Raw genomic sequence first — 19,757 nt, forward strand, 5'->3', positions numbered from 1 at the left:
CCCCAGGCCACTGTTTCCAAACATAGTGAAAGAAACATTGCTATCATCCCAGAAGTTTAAATATGCAAAAAACATCTTTAGGAACAGTTTCAAAAGAACAACTTGTGACTAAAGTGAACTGAAAATTATGAATTCACCACCATGAAAAGTGTGTTTGGGGAAAGGCTGTTACTTCTGTATCAAACTGGTATTTAGTAGTATCTAACACTTCAGTGATAAGACAAATGAAGATGCTCAGTACAGAACCATCCACCATATTGATTTACTGAGAACCACACAATATGTAACATAGGTCTTAAAAAACAAAATCAGGTCATAAATATATTTGTGTGTGTATTTATATAATATAATTAGCAGACTGAAATAACCCAGGTTAACAATTCCCAGTCCTGCGGCAGATTTACAGCCCTGTCTCACTAACTGCTTCCTTCCAGATTCTGGACAGATTCCTGGGGTACAAAACTCGACACAGGAAAACACAGGCTTCCTTGTTCTGAGTAGCATTTGCAATTCTCCACAAAAATCAGCTCTGCTTTAATGAAATGTGAAACTTCACTGCTCAACAAACACCTTGTTTTTTCAGTAGAAACTGATGAACAAGAAGCACGTTTCTATTTTGCACTTAGTTCTCCTTTGCTGTGGGATTTTGATAGGTTACTTATAGTATGGACATATGAACAAACTATCATGTGGAATTAGCTCCATGTCAGGACACTGCAGTAACTCTTGTGTGCATTTTTTTTACCCCAAAATGAGAAATAATTTGAAGCAGCTTGTCTCTCAGCTTAGGTAGGACAAGCTACAAAGAATGGAGCCTTAGTGATTACGTATTTGATAAATATAATGATAGTCTTATGACAAAATAAACAAAATATTTACTTCTATCCTACCTCAATATTTATAAAGCATGATTTATTTATGAAGAGATTAGCTACTAAGAATAGCTTTTAATTGTTTTTAGTAAAAAAAGTTAGTAATGTATTTTTCTCAATTCAACAATTTTCTTTTTAATATTAAGAAATAAAAATTACTCAGGAAGATGAACGCTAATTTAAATTGTGAAAGGACACCAAACCTACACGATGAGACAGGACCACACATCTATGCTTATCTGAGTGGAGGACAGTGATCTAGGCCTATAATGGGATTACAAATCCCTAATTCTAAACATGCATAAATATTAGTGGTTTAACTTTATTAGGAATGCTTTCTTGTTCAGTTCTGGCTTCACAATGATTATTTTCAGAATCAAGTCAGCAGATTAATATATTTAGCCATCTCATCAATTGTCTGGTGCTTCCAGCAAGAACTATTTGGTTCTTTCTTTAGCTAAACAAATAAAAAACATAAACCTGTACTGCTATTGGTAGTCCCTATATCTTTTCAGAAGCTTCAGATTTTTCTCCAAGTAGGTTTACAGAGATTAGTATTAAAGGCTGAATATTAAATATCGCAAGTCTATGACACTAATCTACTTGAACAATAAAACTGGGGCATAGTAAATGAGATCTCAGAAATACTGGATATGTTTCTTCATTAAAAAAAAAACTTTTTAATTAAACCATCCAATTTAATGTTTTTATATGGCACTTTAGTTTTGAAGGTAAAGTGAGCTAGAGACAGCTGACAAAGAAATTATAACTGCAATTCCTTGGTGAAAATGTTAATGACAGCAAAATATTGTTTAATTAGATGATTGCAGCATCTGGATTAACACTCTTTAAGTGTGATGTTCCTGTGCTTGTCTGCTTCTTCACACTTTACAGACGTTTTGTCATCTCTAGGTCATTAGGAAAGAATTTTTAATGATTTTTCTAGAAGCAAGTAGTTCAAGTTACATCTAATTAGATGACAATAATAAGCCCAACACATGCAGTAGCTAAATATATACATAATTAACCAGTGAGGGCTTGTACATCATAAAGTAAAAAAGTGGAAAATGCTAAACAGGAGAAAAAAAAAGAGGAAGAGGGAAGAAGTTCGTCTGAATTTATTACCTGACTGAAGATGTCATTTTTTTCCACAAATCTTTAAAAATAATCCTTCTACTACAAGAAATGACTTACAAAAATTATGGCTATAATTATTCTCCACTTCTTTTAAAAGCTGTGGCAGGTAGGATTTAAGAGAATTAAAATTACAATAAATAAAAATGAAAAAACACATTTAATATACTGCAATTTGAAAAGAAAAAACAGCAGAAATCAGTTACATACTGAGGAATAGATTTCAAAATTAGACTTCTAACTAAAATAGAGGCACTGCAAGCATATTGCAAAATGAATTCTTGTTCCCACTCCTCTTGATTACTTTTGCTGCAGTGGGATTACTTTTAAGTACTTTTTTCAATAATCTTGTAACTGAGAATAGTAAAAATTACTTGTTCCCTATATCACCCAGAGGGTTCAGTTGACATACATGCTGATCACACGCAATATGGCCTTTTCCTATGCGCCTGAAGAAAGGACAATTACTATAATCACAGCTGCTTCCAAGCCTTCAAAGCTAAAGGATCCCTAAGAAGGAAATAGGTAGGAGGAGGGGGAAGGTGGCCAGGAAGGCTTATGTCTGCACAACCAGGACAAAAAACAGGGGCATGGAGAGTATTACACTGAGACTGATTGATAAGTAGCAGAGTGCAGTGTTTACCTTTGGGAGAAAAACCCAGAGCTGTAAACATGATGAAATATGCTCAAGTCAGAAAAGAGTGCAAGAAAGAGGTTAAGACCTTGGAAACAGAATAAGGAGGTGAGAAAATAGTTGGCTATAGGGCCAGAGAAACAGGTTGAAATAAGACTTGAGAGAGTTTTGGAAATGGAGAGAGATTTTTAATTGAAATTGCAATGAGTAATCAGGCCAGAGCCAGTGATGGTAATCATATAACCTTGGGTGGGAAATGATCTAGAAAGAGAGAACTATAGTAGCTGAAGTAGACAGTTATTAAGTCATGAGTACAGATCACAACAGAAACAGTTAAACTAAAAGCGAAACCAGGCAATGTTTCAGAGGTGGTAGCAGGGTGATTTAAAGATTTTTAAAAAAAGTCACAGAAAGATGGATTTTTTCCAAGGGGACACTTCAGTATTTCAAACATTGATTAAGAACTTAGAGAATAGCCAGGGGCCATGCTTGTCAGGACAGACATACTGGCAAACCAGGGAGAGATTTGAGGAGAGATTCGTGTATTTATTTCAGTGGTTCTGCTGTACAGAGGCCAACCAGTCTATGTAATCAACAGTGTTAACAAGCAGGCAAAGGACTTCTTGTGGGAAACGACCCAGTTGCATATCAGAAAGGAAAGAAAGGAGCTGGTGTGAGAAGTCTCACTTCTGAATGTCTCTCCCAAGGCTGCTGCTTCTTGAATAATTTCAGAAAAGAATCACAAGAAAACGTGAGTGATTTCTTACTGTTTTGTAAAGGGCTAGACACTAATTAAGCACCATTATAAGAAAGGAAGCTGCAAAGAATTGGCAAAAAATGTACTAAGTGTTAGTGGATCTTTATTTATTTGGAAGAGAAGGAAAAATAATAAAGGGACCTACGTATCACCTTCTTACCAGCAGGATAATCCACATTTCTTAAGTACCAAACCTCCACATTTCTGAAGTGACTAAGCTACAGCTCAGATATGCTGAATAAAGCAGTAAGAGCTAAACAGCAACACAAATGAAAAAAAAAAAAATGATGCACGTATTTCTCAATGGCTAAAACCAATGATATTGTTAAAAAAGACGATGCTGCTTAAACAGTTATAGTTTATATAGTTATATAAAACTAGGCCATTGTTGCCTACATGAACAATTACTGGCAAAGAAGTCGTATCTTTTAAGGAAATATTTCTTATGGGATCTCATTACAAAAGAGTATAATTAAAAAGATATTTGGAAATGGGATTTCCAAAGAAAGAAAGAAAAGAAGATATATGTCTTGTCTTTACTTGGCAAAGGAGGTCAGGAATATATTCAATATTCTGTATTTGTGTACAAAATAGAAAATCATATATTTTCTTCTGACTGCAAAGGATCCTGTCTACACTGCAGGTAAGAATTTGCTTCTGTTTAACATAGATGTATCTGGACATTTATAAGTCCAGTGTTTTCAGCACAAGGGCAACGTGTGGTAGAACTACTTTGCTTCCAGTACTTTATTTCTGGTAGAGATACTGATTTTTTTAGTGCTTCATCAGAAAACACCTATTTGTTGTAAAGGAAATATTTTGGAGAAGTGCCTTTAAACAGAAGGTTTACAGAAATACAGACACAGCTGTAAAAGCAGTGATGTCATTCAGGCTGCCTCATAGCTCCTGATCCCACAGATGCCCAGATCTGGCCCTGGCAGTACAGTGCAATGTGATGGTGGAGACAGGAAACAGCCTGGCGATATGAGAACTTCTAGGCTTTCTAACATATACTTATGTTTTGAAGCTTTCCCCACTGCCATTGGACCTGGAGCTCATGTGTACTACATTGTGGGTGGATTTCTGGCTTGTCAGCAACTTCATGATGAGATTTGTAATGTCCACAAGTTCTTCATGAGTTTTTGGAAGTCAGCCTCCTAGCTGAAGTGCAGACTTTATTAGAACTACAAAAACAAGTTGACTTTGCAAAAAATAATGGTTTGGATTTTTGCTTCTGTCAAAAACTTGAAAAAATTTAGAGCTTGTTCCAATGTGGAACAAAAAGTTTATTGTCATGTGTAGAATTGCTTGTTGGGTTTCAGCCAGTTTTAATTCTCTTACACTATTTTCAGAAATGGTTTTGTGAGTATGTGTCACTGGCAGGGAGTTCAGCTATCAAGGGTAAATTTTATTCTAATTTTCAAAAAAACCATCATGAGGTTCTACGAGAGGGCATCGGGGAAGGTAGATTTTATAATAACATTAGCAACTGATATCTATTTTTCTATTTTCATAGAGACTATGAATCTTCAAAATCTTAAAAAAATTAAAAAGCAGAAATCAAAAGCACACAATACAGCATCAAAATCATGCTTTCTTGCAAGATCTTTGCATTGAAGGTCATTCTAACATGCAATAGTCATAGCCGATGTCAGCAAGACCCTTTATTTCCCTAAACCTGATGGAACACTATCAGATGTCACAGCATTCTTGCTGATAGCACCACAATGATAGAGCACTCAAGATGACAGCATGCAAGAATCTCATCTGCTTTTAGAATCCCTGCAAAATGTAATATGAAGCGGTACAGTGATACTTTCTTCCCAGCCTAACATGTCAAATGGTACCCTTCTTGGAAAATGAAAACAGAATAGAAAATAGATAGATTGGTAAGGATCAATTAGCAAAAGCCATGCACCGTAGATGGGTTTGAAATAAAAATCAGAGTAAAGGATATTCTTTATGACAAGGAAAAGATTTTCAAATGCTACTCAAGATTGCCCTCACGTCTTAGCAGAAGAGTGTGCATGGTATTAGTTTTTATTTGACCATTATTGGTCACTTCCAAAACCTTTAAAAATCACTATATTGGCTCTCCTTCATAAAACATATATTTGTTGGTCCATATGACCTCAAGGTATCACTAAAATAATGGCTTTACAAAATAAGTCAGTCAATACAAAACTGAGACAAAGAGTTAGGCTGAAATTCTTCTAGACACTCAGATTTACCTCCCTCACTTTTGGGGAATATGGTCTTGACATAAATTTGAATTTTAATTTGATCATGCACTGCTGAAAGACTTCATAAGATGGCAGGTAATACTGTGAAAATGAGCAACATTTAACAACAATGCGATTACATGAACAAATGAGATTTACCAATAAGAGACTGATACCAAAAAAATCTGGCAGAATTTAGTGCTTTGAGTCAGAGAGAGACACTACTAAGGTACTGACCAAGCTGCTGTACACTTTTCCAAATACAATACAAGCTCATAGAGTAAAAAAATAATAATTATATATATGTATATATATATATATATATGAGTCAGTAATCCTCCAAACCTTGGGCATAGCAGGTGGTACCTGGAATGGAAATGGCAGTCCATCCTGTTGTAAGGCAGGTGAATGACACTGGATGACATTAAGAGAAACTTGCCTCATGCAGTCACAAAGGTGTTTGGCTATAAAGCCTGCCTAGCAGCACTAGCATCAAACAACAAGTCAAAAATACACTTTTTTTGAGACCTCTGAGCTACTCTGAAGGAATTCCTTCAGACTGAAGCTTGTTGATGGGTGGATACTTTAATGTAAGTGTCATTGCAATTCACAATTTACTTCAGACATAATGATGTCTTCCAGGTTCGGGTGCTTTGGTGATGTACCTAAAAATAAATGACCTTGGAATTTTAAACTGGTTAAAAACGAAAAGTAATTTATAAAAAAATGGCTCATCTCTTGTCTAGTCTCATTTAAAGAGTTTAGACACACTGCTTACAGGAGAAATGAATACATAAACAGGAAATTACAAGTGAAGGACAGTTCTGCTGATAATGTATTGGATAAGGACTGAGGGGACCTAGGCTAACATCCCAGCTCTCCACTAACCCTCCAAGTTCTGGTGAGGTGGTCAGGGAGACTGTGAGGCTCCAAGGCTCCACCTGCATTTCACGGAATCATAGAATGGTTAGGGTTGGAAGGGACCTTAAAGATCATCTAGTTCTAACCCTCCTGCCATTTCCTCATCACCATAAGGGCAGCGGATGCGCCAGAGACGCAGAGCGGCTGGAGGCAGGCCAGTGTCCAGAAGCAGGATAGCAGCATTCTTGTGGCACTGCGCCAGAGGTAATAAACACTCAGCAGGGCTCCTTCCTTTGGCAGAGATCTGTGGGACTGGAGTTGTAATACTCAGGAACTAAGCTGGTGAGCCTGCATGGGACTGCACCATATAAACTTCCCAGCCCAGGTCTCCAGTAGCTTCAGGGACTCCAGTTTGTGCTCCACTGCACAAGGTAAACATGCCCTCAGACTTCCAGCTGTTCAGTGGTAGCATTTCTGTATCATGCTGGGCTAATTTGTTGACACATTTATTAACATCTGTAAGACTGGACGCACAGAAGATGACTACCAAAGGTTCAAAGGGAGTCAGTTTGACAGCTCCTGAATTCTGCCACCACCCTACTTTCATAGGCAGTGTCTGTCCTCAGACTGGTCAGCATAACGGGCACTTATGGGTGCTATTTTTGGGTTTCTCACTTTTATGCATAAAAGTCGGGACCAAGTAAAGATGAGAGTTGCAATACTGGAGTACAAAGTGATGCCTGGTGGAATTTAATTTGGGTTCCAAATTAAAGCTCACTGGAGTGAAATGTCTGAGGAAGACTCTATGCAGGCAGGTTCATAAGCAGCATGTGTGCTACAGACATGAACTGTAACAGTAGATAACCTCCCAGAAATCTTTGTATATGGTATAGAAAATTGCTGGGTTTTACATTTAAAATTACCATGCAAGTTAACATACAGAAAAGGGAGAGGTGAAAGGAAAAATGCTATCGTGAATGTTTAATTAATTACGATTGCCAGAAAAGCTCTTCTTTTGCCAATAACAAATGGATGTCTACGACAGTTATTTCTCATTTTAAATACCTAATCTGATATTATATTTCAGCTCAAAGAACTGAACGAGAAAAGATGCTGTAATCTAATCATATCACAATCCAGGTGACATCTGTACTAGGCAGAATACTGTTGTTATTCTGCTGTCTAGTTGCTGTTGCAGAGAATGATGAAGTAGCGAAATTACATTTTCCCATTATTATTTCCAGACACTCTCTGGCAATGGTTTGTTGACTCTAATAAAGCTTCAGACAAAGCTGTCAGCAGAGGAAATGGCAGAAGGGGAGCAAGGAACAGCCTCCACAACAATACATTAATCTAAAGTCTCAGTGATAGGTTGTGCATTTTCTGATAAAATTTAATGTGTGTGTTTCAGAATCTATCATAAAGCTGCAGCTGAATTCTAGAGGGATAAATGTATTCTATCAAGTCATGGTGTTTAAGACATTGACAAATATAAACATATTATGAAGGATTAAAGAGTCAGAAGCCTTACCTGCTATAGTGTTGAGGAACATCAAGTATTCAAAGTTAGATATCTCCCGTCTCTGCCAGCGCTGAGTCATGTTGGAGGATTTATAAAGTTGTCGGGGAGTGGCCAGCGAGATTCTCCTAGGAAATACATTTAAAAAGTGACTTTTTTAAGAGCCTCATTAAATGTTAAGATGTAGGGCAACATTATTAGTGTGATTAATTTTGGATTCTCTCAGAGGCTTTTTTATTTTATTTAATAAAACCAAGAAGACACTATTATCCTTATTTGAGAAACGACTAAAATGAAGATGTGTATTTAATTTTACCAGTACTACAGCATTGTAATAATTCAGAACAATATATTTTGTGGTCTATTTTATTCTGAATTTGGTTAAAAGACTGGATGTAAAAGAAACTGCAGACCTCCTGGTGCCTGGTTTGTCCAGCAAGAATAAAAGAGGAATACAATTTCCCTGTTTCAAAAGGATATATTGAGGCAAGTCCATTAAGGTGAGTGAGTGATAGTTTAAAGTGCCATTTATTTCCGGCACATAGGCTGAAGATATTTATTCCACCATCTGTGCACCTCCTCTGTGGTCAGCTACCAATGATCCCTTCTTATATCCCAGTAAGCTTCCAGATTTCTATTTATAGTTTGGTTTCTTAAAGAAATAAAGTTTGTTCAGTTATCTGCTCACATGTCCATCTGCCTGTCTCTCCATAATAACTTCTGAATTGCATTTCATTCAAATTTGGAAGAGGAGCAGAAGCTTCTAAGATATTCAATTTCCACACATTTTCTAAAACTTACATGACTGGATAGGGAGAAAGAACCAAACTACTGTACCAAGGAAGAGAAAAGCAGAACACTTCAGCTTTTCTATATTCAATTTGACAACACTGCAATAACCAAATATCATGCATAAAGTTCTAAATTTCCCATAGTACATACTCTCTCTGGCTGGTAACATATAGGGTACTAGATTCAGTCTAGGCTAATGCATTTAAGAAAAAATCTGCAACAAGTAGAAATAGCTTATTTCTAGAGAAAATAGTCCTTGCTGAAAAAAAAGACAAGAAAAATCTTTGGAAGGAGAAAAAAAATATCTCCTCAGATACTTTTTCATACAGAAATATAAATCTTATAAATAAATCAAAACAGATAAAATGTTTATACCTGCTTAAAAAAAAAAAAAAGAGGATCCCTAATGTTTAGCCTATACATTAATTTAAAGAATATATCTAGTATTTATATAGCTTGTCAACAGTCAACAGGGACACTCAAAGCTTCAGCTTTCAGTTGCACACTAAACACACTGTGTACTATTTCTAGACTCTGAATGCTGAGTATTTTTTAAAAACAAAGTCATATACAAAGTGTCAAATTAGGCAGCAATTACAAAAATGTAGAACATCTACTTCTAAAGATATATGCACATACTTCTACACATCCACTAGACCCTGTTTCTGGAGAAAGGATAAGTATGGTATGTGACTGGAGTGTACAGTTATCATAATTATATGTCTAAATTGTCAATGTGTAGGTTGTCAATGTCTGCCATACGTAGGCTTACAAACTGGGCATACAAAAATGACCATGCAAGTATAGATACACTTTCTTCTTTTTTTTTTTTCTTCTCTCTATTTAACCAAAATAGAAGTACATAAGGTCTTGCCAGCTTGGTTAGCCTTATTTTACAATAGACTCTAGGATGCCAGTGGTAGATACACTTTTTAAAAGTTGTTTCTATTATGCTTCTTCCAAACATTATATCTAAATTATCTGAATGTAATCATACTTTATGTTGCATTTTATAGGATAAAAATTATTTTTACAGTGGAACTCACAAAGGCATATTGTTCCCAGTAAACTATGACTAATTGTCATTGTAGTTAAACTATCACACTAATGCTACACACAAATTAATAAATGCAGAAAATAATACTAAAGAGATCATTAAAACAAAACATTTCCGTCACAGACTTTCTGTTCCTCCCATGACAAAACATTTATGCATCAGTACAGCTTACTAGCTTTTAGATATAGTTTTTAGATAGCTCTTAGACTATCCACAATCTCTCACAGAGTCTCAAAAATCTGTAAACTGTCATTCACATTTGAATGCTTGATTTGAGTGAACTCTAAAGAAAATAAAAATATACTAAAAAAGCTCCTTATTTTACTCTAAATTTAAGGTGTTTGAAAGACTTGCAGTTATTTGGGGGTTGGAACTAGATGATCTTTAAGGTCCCTTCCAATCCAAACCATTCTATGATTCTATGATTCAGCAGACTGGAAAAAATCATGCACAATAAATTGGTTCCACACCTGTTTGTTTTAGCTAACAAAAGAAGACCCACTGTTTTGTGTTTTGCTAAATCCACCCAACTTTGATTAAACCATTTCTCTCCTTCAATATGCCATCACCAATATAAAGATGCACAAATGAATGCTTCCTTTGCTTCTAGAGAACCATGAAATACCTACTCAAAATAGAAACTGCAGAACCTCTGATGTACAAGGGGATTATCTAATTTTTCAAGTTTTATATGCTTTAAATATGCTTAGAAAACACTTCATGTCATTCTGTTCAGAGAAGTGATGTTATCTATCCTGTATATGGAGTATGACCCACCCCCTTTCACAATCACTTTTAATTTAGTTAGCTACAATCCAATATCATACGTAGAATCTTTAAGTATCTTGTAAAAAACGTAGCACCTGTGTGATGTTTTGTGTTACGTTGATCCTGTTCAGAAAAAATAAATGCTTGAGAAAGTCACTGATTTCTGACAAGAGAGTCATCAATACTCACTTTCAATCAAAACTTTAAAAGGGATTTTATGCTTCAATGACATCAAATCTTAGTTTTTTTCTACCACTCTCCCTTCCCAAAACCCAACCTTGCAACCAGCTATACTGAGATCTCCAAATCCATCACCAAGCTACTGATGTGGAATAAGTGGCAGCACTGAGGTGACATTGAATATAGTTACTGTACCAGCCAAAATATGTATTTTCTTTCTGGAAAAAAAATCATCATTTGTATTTCTTAGCTTTAATAACTGGAGACATTGTTTTATCTAATGCATTAATAGCCTGAAGAATTTCAGCGGAAGGTGCTAGCACATGTTTAGTGGTGACATATGATACTGTATCTTTTACCAGTTCTTTGATCTCTGTACTCTTACAAAACCATCAGGCAGCTCACAGTTGGTTTCTAAGCTATGATGTTACCCTCAATAAAAATGCATCAGTAAATTACACCTCAGGTGTCAGAACCCTAAAAAGTGGTCTGCTAATAGTGTTGTAAAAATGTGGATAGTAATCTACCTGTGTAGTATCATCTAGAGCTGTAGAAATAAGTTAAATAAAAGGCACAGTGCTGTCTGCCCAGTTGTATCATATGGCAAGGTCATAAGGAAACTACAATGAATGTGACATGTTTCAGGAACAGTGAAAATGCATTTATTAGAGACAGATGAATTTGATTATCAAATCAGATAAAACTCTTCAACACGTGACTAATATTAAGGAGATAATTACTGCTTTGTAACATTAAGCACAGGCTTGAATGCTTTGTTGAACCAAAGTATTAGATAGGCTGTTGGGAAAGGTAGTGAAAGAGGCAAACTGGAGATCTGCTCAGAACTGTATGTCTGTAACAATCTTGGGAAGCATACCAGTTTGCCTTCTTCTAATCCTTTGTGCCATTAGAAGGTCATAAATATTGCTTTTTCCTTTTATTTACTTGCATCTTTGTTAATTGCAGGATTTCTCCATGAAAAAAGAAATGCACTTAAAGTCCACGTACTGTATTAAAAGTAATTTACTCCTTCAGAATGTTTCCATCGTGAACACAATTCTTTATAATAATGTAATTAACTTCACATAAAATGTTTATCAGAGTAGTATCAGAGAGGAAATATTACTTACAGAAAATAAAACTAAAGAACTTAAGCAAAACAAGCAGAAATATCTGCTTTTTCAAAATATTTTAAAGTAGAGCTTAATCTGGAAAATTGTTCATTAAAAAAAGATAGCATTTTACTCAGCCTAGCAGCTCCTTTTCGTTACTCAATATAATTTCTCCTTATGTTATTTATGCAAATAAGTGTAATTTTAAAAATTAGCATTCCAGAACCAACATATTAATAGGAGAGGAAACTATATTTTAACATCAACAAAATATTAACTACAGAGCAGTTATAGAGACAGATTTTCCCTCAGTTAACACAGTGCAATCCTACTGAAGACAGTAAGGGTATGTAGATAGAAAAAAAGGAAAAACCATGATTATAGAATCTTTAGTGTGCATAAATCATACTATGATTATGCAAAAACAAGAAAGAAAAACAACTTCACTACCATATGCCAAATTTATTCTGAAGGCTAACAAGCCCATTTTTTATTCAAATTGAACTTTAATCACAAAGGTATGGAAATAACTGCATATAATATTGAAGTTGAAACTTTTCTAAATAATTATGTATCAACAAACTTTTTCAGACAATTATTCACTGAATAATGCACAAAGCATATGAATTTCAAAAGTAAAAAATGTCACTGTAGATATGAAATTCTGATTGAGAAATTTGCATTTTGTTTGTTCTGGAACATGTGGCCATTTTTATTTCAGAGAAGAATACTATTACTTTCCATTTAGAGACAGCAATTCCTTTAATTTGAGTATTTGGAAGAGCAATGAAAATAGTAACAAAATTACAAAGAAATGCCCCAACTTCCCCTTGATCTTAGCGAAAACTTGAGAAATTTGGCAGTTTGCCTAAGAACTTCAGCACATTCAGGAGATCAAGCCTTAGGCATCATGAGACTCTTGAGTTCATGACAGGGAATGATGTTCAGTTGTGAATGAAATAGTTCTGCAATGCTACAAGTGCTTTGACATTTCAGAGTATTTCTACTTTCTGCACTGGGATAAAACAAGGACAATGTGAAGTTTAAGTCATTTAGGAAATTACTTAAAGAAAGAAAGAGATACGTCCCAGACATCACACTGATGATTAGGTCATTGGCTTTTGGCCAAGTCAAGCCAAATGGAGATTGGAACCCAAAGCACCATGTTTTGTTAATTTCCTGCTTTTTCCTCACTCCTTTACATTTATTTACTCTTCTTTCATTTTGATTAGAGATTAGTTCTGAACCTAAGCTTTTTTCACCAAACTTCTGCTGACAGATCCTCAAAAACAATGTTAGGTCTGAACAGATATTTCTAACCAAAAAAAAATAGAAAAAAAATGGAGGCAGGAAATTTTCCATCCCAACTCAGTGGTATGCATAGGAAGACTGTCTTACCCATCACTGAAATATGAGTAATTTTGTAGTATAGGATCTGACAATTCCCAGCCTTATTTATGACCATAGGCTGATTTGATATCAATTTTGATGAGATAATAAAAACTATACTTGTCCATAGTATGTGAAAATCTCTAAAACTGAACCTTAGTTGGTCTTTTCCAAAATATATGTCCTCCTTAATTTTGGAAACAAAAGAATAATGCATTATACTAATGAGTGGAAGAAATTTGAAATTGCAAAATAGCCACTATACTGATGGGCAATGAAATAAAACCCATATATATTCATATAAAAGGCAAGTGAGAAGATATATATATAAAAATAATTTTCATTCAGCAAACACAGAACCTAGTCAAGTTTAGTTCTATGTCCTGCATAACATTAACAGTGAAGATGAATGTTTGTCTATATATTTATAAAACCTGACTGAAAATCAAATTTTTAAGATATGAGGTATAAGTTTTTTTCTGGTCCTTCACTGGAAAGTACTTATTTCCTGTAATGGTTAAAAAAAAATTAATAATCATTACAATATTTTTACTTTTATTCCATAATAGCAGGTCATATAGTAAGTAAAGCATATTGTTTCTCAAACTAAACTTAAGAAAGAGAAAATATAGAGTTTCATGACAGGAATAATGTTTTAGTATTGACATGTTTAAAAATATCATTTGGATAATATAATAAACACAAAATATACAAACTATTTTAATTAAATTACCTGGCTTGTGGCAAACCATAGCTGGTTCCTACTCCAACACGTGGTAAGCTGTACACAACTTTCTTCACTGTTGCTTGGTCAGGAAAATTAAACATAACAGAAGCTAAATGAAGAAGAGAAAATACGTACTAGTAAACCATTTGCAGAAGTCTGTTTCTCCACCTACATATATTCTTAAAATGCTCTTTGGTTTTCATTTGGGAAGAAAAGTCAGTTCCACTTTTATCCTCCTGGGGATCCAAGTTAGAACAGAAACTCCTGGCATGCTTCATACCTATGTATCATTAGCTGCCTAATGTTTTGGCACTAACTCTCCCATTTTCCAGAAGACCTGGGTGAGGTATACTTCAGAGGAACCACAGCTTGCCATTAACTCATACAGCCTCTTATCAGGCTAGGAAGCTGTTCAGTAGTTGGCATGGCATTCAGTCTTCTAACTGGTGCATTAAAACACACAGGATCAGAAATTGTTTAATTCCCTCTCTGGTTGAAATCAAAACTCCTTAGGGCAAAAGGCTACTGACACACCTCACCAATCACTCAACTCTGATTCAGAGCAACACATACAGAAAACTGAGTGGATCCATTTATTGGTCTGATCCTTTTTACTTTAACTCAGTTTATAATTAGAAAAAGGAAATTTCCTTTTAGATATTTCACTAAAATATTTACAGAAAATGGAGTGAGATCATGGAAAAAGCACATTTCCTATCAAGCATTTGAAGAATTTACCAATGATCTGTTTTTATAAATAAATCTCACTGCTGTACAGAAAGCAGTGAGATTGATTTATGTGATTGATTTATGTGATTGATTTTAATACAAAATGCAATGAATACATGCAAGAGTAAGCATTATTGAACAGAGATATAAGCACTTTACCAAAGGGAGCACAGAGTTTAAATTCTAAGATTAATAAATAACACACAAAATAACTACTAGCACATTTTTATGCAACAAAATAAACAAAGACATACTTCTGTTTGCCATAAACACTTCCAAAGCTGTGTTCTGGAGAAGATAACGTCTTGAAAAAACAGCTCGAATCTCGCTGAACATCCACTTTCCATGAAGGCCTTCTGTATAGGCAAGAACCTTTAAAGAAAGTGAAGGTGACAATTATTTACATGAGTATTTCGTTACAATACTGCATAACAACATAGTAAATTTTACCCATCAATGAACTACAGTTAAGTTAATCGTTATCTCTTTAGCACTTAAAAAGTGCAAGTTAAAATATGAACATAAATATTTTTTTAAAATGCAATGAAGTATAGCTGTTAAAATAACCTAATACTTATAAGATCTATTTCTCATGAGTTACATCAACTTATTTTCCACCAAAAAAAAAAATAAAAAAAAAATTACAAGCAAGCACAGGGTAATGGACACACTTGCAATTATGCTTATTTTATTTTCTTCCAGCAGTATGCATGACACAGTTGTCAGTTATGTATTGGATAACAGATATGCTTCTAAGTCTATCTTGTGCAAAGCAGAACCAAAATAATATAACTTGCTATTCCCATCCATTTCAGGGTCATAAATTAGAACTCTCTCCATTCCATTCATAAATACAGAAATTAGCTAGAAAAATATATTGACACAATAATTTTTCTGAAGTTAAGTACATTTAATATATCAAAACATGAACAAAATTTAAAAATCTATATTATTATGAAAATATTTTAAAATAAAATAGGTAAAAATTAGCATTGCTTTTACATTTTTTCAGTTTCCCAACTGAAAGTATTGGTCTAAGACTAAATATTAATATCTAAATATTTTTTTTCACTCCTCCTTCACTGTTCTGGATGTACAAGAGAACAGACAAAAGAGACACAGTTTAATTAGGTATCAGCTCTACTAACTTCTCTCATCTGTGAATCATCTTTTCAGAATTACTATGTGGTGTAGAACAACCCTTTCCCAATCCTTTTCATCAGCTGGAAGGCTTCCTTGAGCCCTCCACCTCTGTTCAGGTGGGTTCTGCCAATAGCCGAGACCCTGACACTCGATTCTACAAGTAGTCAATCGTTTGGGATGGGGACCATCCCCTCACTACACCCAACTGCACTTCCCAGGCTCTGTAGACTTTGCCTTCCCCTAGGCTGCTGTTACTTAAGAGAGTTGCAGCCCCGGTGAAAAAAAGAAACACAATGAACACCTTCACTAAAGGGAAATGCAAAAAGAAGGTTTCAGACTGAGAGACTGAATTTCTTTGTTCTCCATTAGGTATACAGACACTGCTGGTACACCAACTTGCAGTGCTTTACTCACTCAGTTGAGGTCTTTGCTTTCTGCAATCATGACCTCCCCCAACTTCTGAATAGGGAAATGTTAGGGAGACCATATGTAGCTGCTGTCAACAATCCTTCATGCTTGAGGTAATGGAAATTGTATTCCTTCAGTTTTTTCACTGATGTAGCTTCAAGTTAGTAACATATCTTCATATATGAAAAAGCTAATTTAAGTTTGTACACTTTGTGTTAAAAGAGCTCCATGGATTTTTGTTAATTTGTTCTCCATAACTTTTTTCTCATAAGCATGATGAGTCTATTTCAGAGATGACAGTAACAACAGCAATAAAATAAATGTGCTTCAGCACACTGAAGAGCATCTAAATGTTAGTTCTGTTCTTGATGGAAACTGGAGAGAGGAACACTGTGAGCCCCCTGTGCTGCCTACATAGGAAGAAGTTACAGACAAGGCTTAGAGCAATGCTATGGCTGATGGCACTGTTTCATTCACTCCAGCTCTCCACACTAACTAAACACAGCCTTGATGAAGGGACAGGGCTTGATTTCTTTGGAGGTCTCCCAGACAAACGCAACAGACTGTATGCTCCCTCCATTCAGTCACAGGCCAGCTGCGGAATTACTACCTCATATGCTAAATTCTTGCAATGGTAAATTAATCTTTGTGTTAAAAATCTTCACGTCATTTTTACTTTGAACTCTGTTGCCTTCAGCTTCTAGACACTAGATCTTGTGACACCTTTGTCTGTGAGATTAGACAGTCGTCTAGTATCAGATAACTTTTCCTTGTGTTGGTAATTACAGACTGTGATCCAGTTACTGCTTAGCTTTCCCTTTGATAAGCTAAATAAACCAAATTTTCCTTCAGTCTTTCATTGAGATCAGATGCTAGGATACAGCTGGTATTGTGTATATGAAATTCAGATGGTTAAGAATAATGACTGTGAAGATTCCAGCACCTCCTTCTTTGCATGTATTCTGCTGCTACCTGATACATAATTTTTGTAAATGTATAGATTCTTAAGATACAGAGAGGAAATATGGAGGAAAACATTCAAGTTTAAAAGCTAAAAGATGAGAACAGATTCCCAGAGAGAAGAGTTTGAAATGTATGCAGTTCTAACCAGATCTACAACAGCCAGCAGATTTGCCAAAGAATTACTTCCTTGATGAAACACTGTGCTTCAAGAATTCACTTTTTATTTCAAAAATGTTGTTACTTGTCCTATTTTTTTATAAATAAAAATGTTTAGTACTGACTACATCCTATTTATTACATTTCAGATGATTCACAGTTATACATTTACAACATCTTGATATGCGCCACAGCTTAGTTATTATACATCAACACTAAAAGTACATTCTATACCAACCATTCACTGGTTGCCTTTTTCTTCCTCCTCTTCTTACTCAAGTATAAAGCAATCATAACTTCAGAGAGGTACATTCACTCCATCATGAAACAAATGACTTAAGATAACACTCCAGCAAATCAGGAGAAAGGATAGGAAATCAGAGAAAAGTAAGGAGTCTATAATTCAATTACTATCCTCAATTACACTCTTCTTAACTGTCTGTTAGTCCTTGTAATAGCTTCCCTGGGCTCGCCCTTGGCCAGCAGCCAACACAGCCGTTCACCCACTTCCCCCCACCCCCAGGGGATAGGGGAGAGGATTGGGGGGTAAGGGGAAGGAGGTTTGTAGGTTGAGATAAGAACAATTTAATAATAGAAATAAAAGAAAACTTAAAATAATACTCATATTAAAATAGTAGTGATAATAACAGTTACAAAGTATGCCAACAAGTGACATCCAGTGCAACTGCTCATCACCAACCGACCAAGCCCGGCCTGTTCCCAGATAACGATCCCAGAGGAGCGACAATCCTGAACCAAAACCGCAGTCCCAGAAGAGCGAGAACCCGAGCAAAAGCCAGAGAGAGCCAAAAGAGGAAGAGACCCTCACTAATATACTGGACATGACGGGATACCCAAATGCCAGTTTAGCTTATTAATTTAAATTTTCCTCACCCTCCTTAGATCTTGTGCTTGTGGACTAACAGAACATGAAGTCCTTCACTTCCAGTGACAAAAATACAAACACTGGTATGTTATCGGTGTCTCTCTCATAACAAGTCCCAGGCTGAAAAGCAAAATACAGCAACTGTTCTAACTACTGAAAAAGAAACCCAGCTCTGTTTCTGCTAAAAACCGGGACAGTACTACAAATACAAGATTAGCACGTTGACACCAAATCATCTCACCTATTTTAGTATTTCTGTTGTATTGTTTTCCTGTCTGAGATATACTACCATTTTTGCCATCCTCCATAACATTCATCTAAGTATTTTCAAGCGACGCATTAAACCTTCCACTATTAGGCATCTACAGTTTACAGCAGAAGTTACTGACATTGTTGCAGGATTCTTTCTTGCTCTTATAAGAGTAAAAATAAATTAATTTCATTTTTTCTGAATTTGAATCCTTTAAAAGGTTTATACTTTTTTTTTTTTTCCAGAATGATTTTTAACATTTCACTTTCTCATATCACACAAATGAGGGTCTAACTATTTTACATTTTTTACTGAATGCATATATTGTATATTTAATTATTCATGAAGACACAGAAATAACCACCTTGTTCACCAAAATACACTAAATTATGTTATCTAGTTTTATGAAGCCAAAATTACCATGTGCTCCAGCCAATATTTTGTTGTTTATACTTGCAGTCAGTGCTCTTTATTTTGAAAGCTTTATGAGTTTTTCTCCTAAAAACAGTCATGAAGACTTTTTAGTTCTAGACATGTCTTAGTGGTTGAAACTTCATGACTAAGCACCGAATTCTAGATAGGTCCCAGATAAGATGGTTTTAATAAAATAAAAAACAACCAGCTGACCAACCATGTCTACATTTGAACGGAGCACATTTTTCATTTCTAATATCAGCTGCAAATGCCTGGTTTAAAACTTATTTCTTCTTGTAAAACCCCCTCATTTACTCAGAAGTATGGCTATGTTTTAAAGATAGTAACTGGTGCACTGGCCAGATGATTGACCAAGAATAAAAATTGGCTAGGATGCATTGCAGTAAGACGAAGCTGTCACCCTAACAGTGGGAATGAGAAGACTCTAAACATCAGGGTTCTGTAATATGGAACAACACCTACTGGTGATACTTAGATTAGATTACTAAAGCAGCATGGGATGTTCAGATGGAAAGCTCTACAGAGGAGAAACCACACCACTACTGAAGTGCTTCAAATATGAAGGCTCCTTTATTTTAATTTTATTTCTGATGTAATCAAGATCTCTCTTTTTTTTTTTTTTTTTTCAATTGACAGTTGGAACATTTTTAATCATAAGCCTACTTCAGTAATTATTCAATTATTGATAATTAATTAATTGTTAATTAACAGCTAGAATTTTGAAGTATCTGATTCTCTTCAGCTCTGAAGAGAAGGACTTGGG

The 19,757-nt window shown here is 35.2% G+C and overlaps 1 protein-coding gene across 1 annotated transcript in view; it reads right to left on the minus strand.

Moving 5' to 3' along the window:
* Positions 1–15,089, minus strand: part of LOC104521085 (neurobeachin) — a 100,901-nt gene extending 85,812 nt beyond the window's left edge. Inside the window, 3 exon segments of the mRNA XM_010162976.1 lie at positions 8,012–8,127; positions 14,031–14,133; positions 15,008–15,089. Of these exon segments, the coding sequence (XP_010161278.1) occupies positions 8,012–8,127; positions 14,031–14,133; positions 15,008–15,089 (301 nt within the window).
* Between the last annotated feature and the right edge of the window lie 4,668 nt (positions 15,090–19,757).

This window comes from Antrostomus carolinensis, unplaced genomic scaffold (genome assembly GCF_000700745.2).
Source record: "Antrostomus carolinensis isolate BGI_N321 unplaced genomic scaffold, ASM70074v2 scaffold3202, whole genome shotgun sequence".
NCBI classification, from domain to species: Eukaryota; Metazoa; Chordata; class Aves; order Caprimulgiformes; family Caprimulgidae; genus Antrostomus; species Antrostomus carolinensis.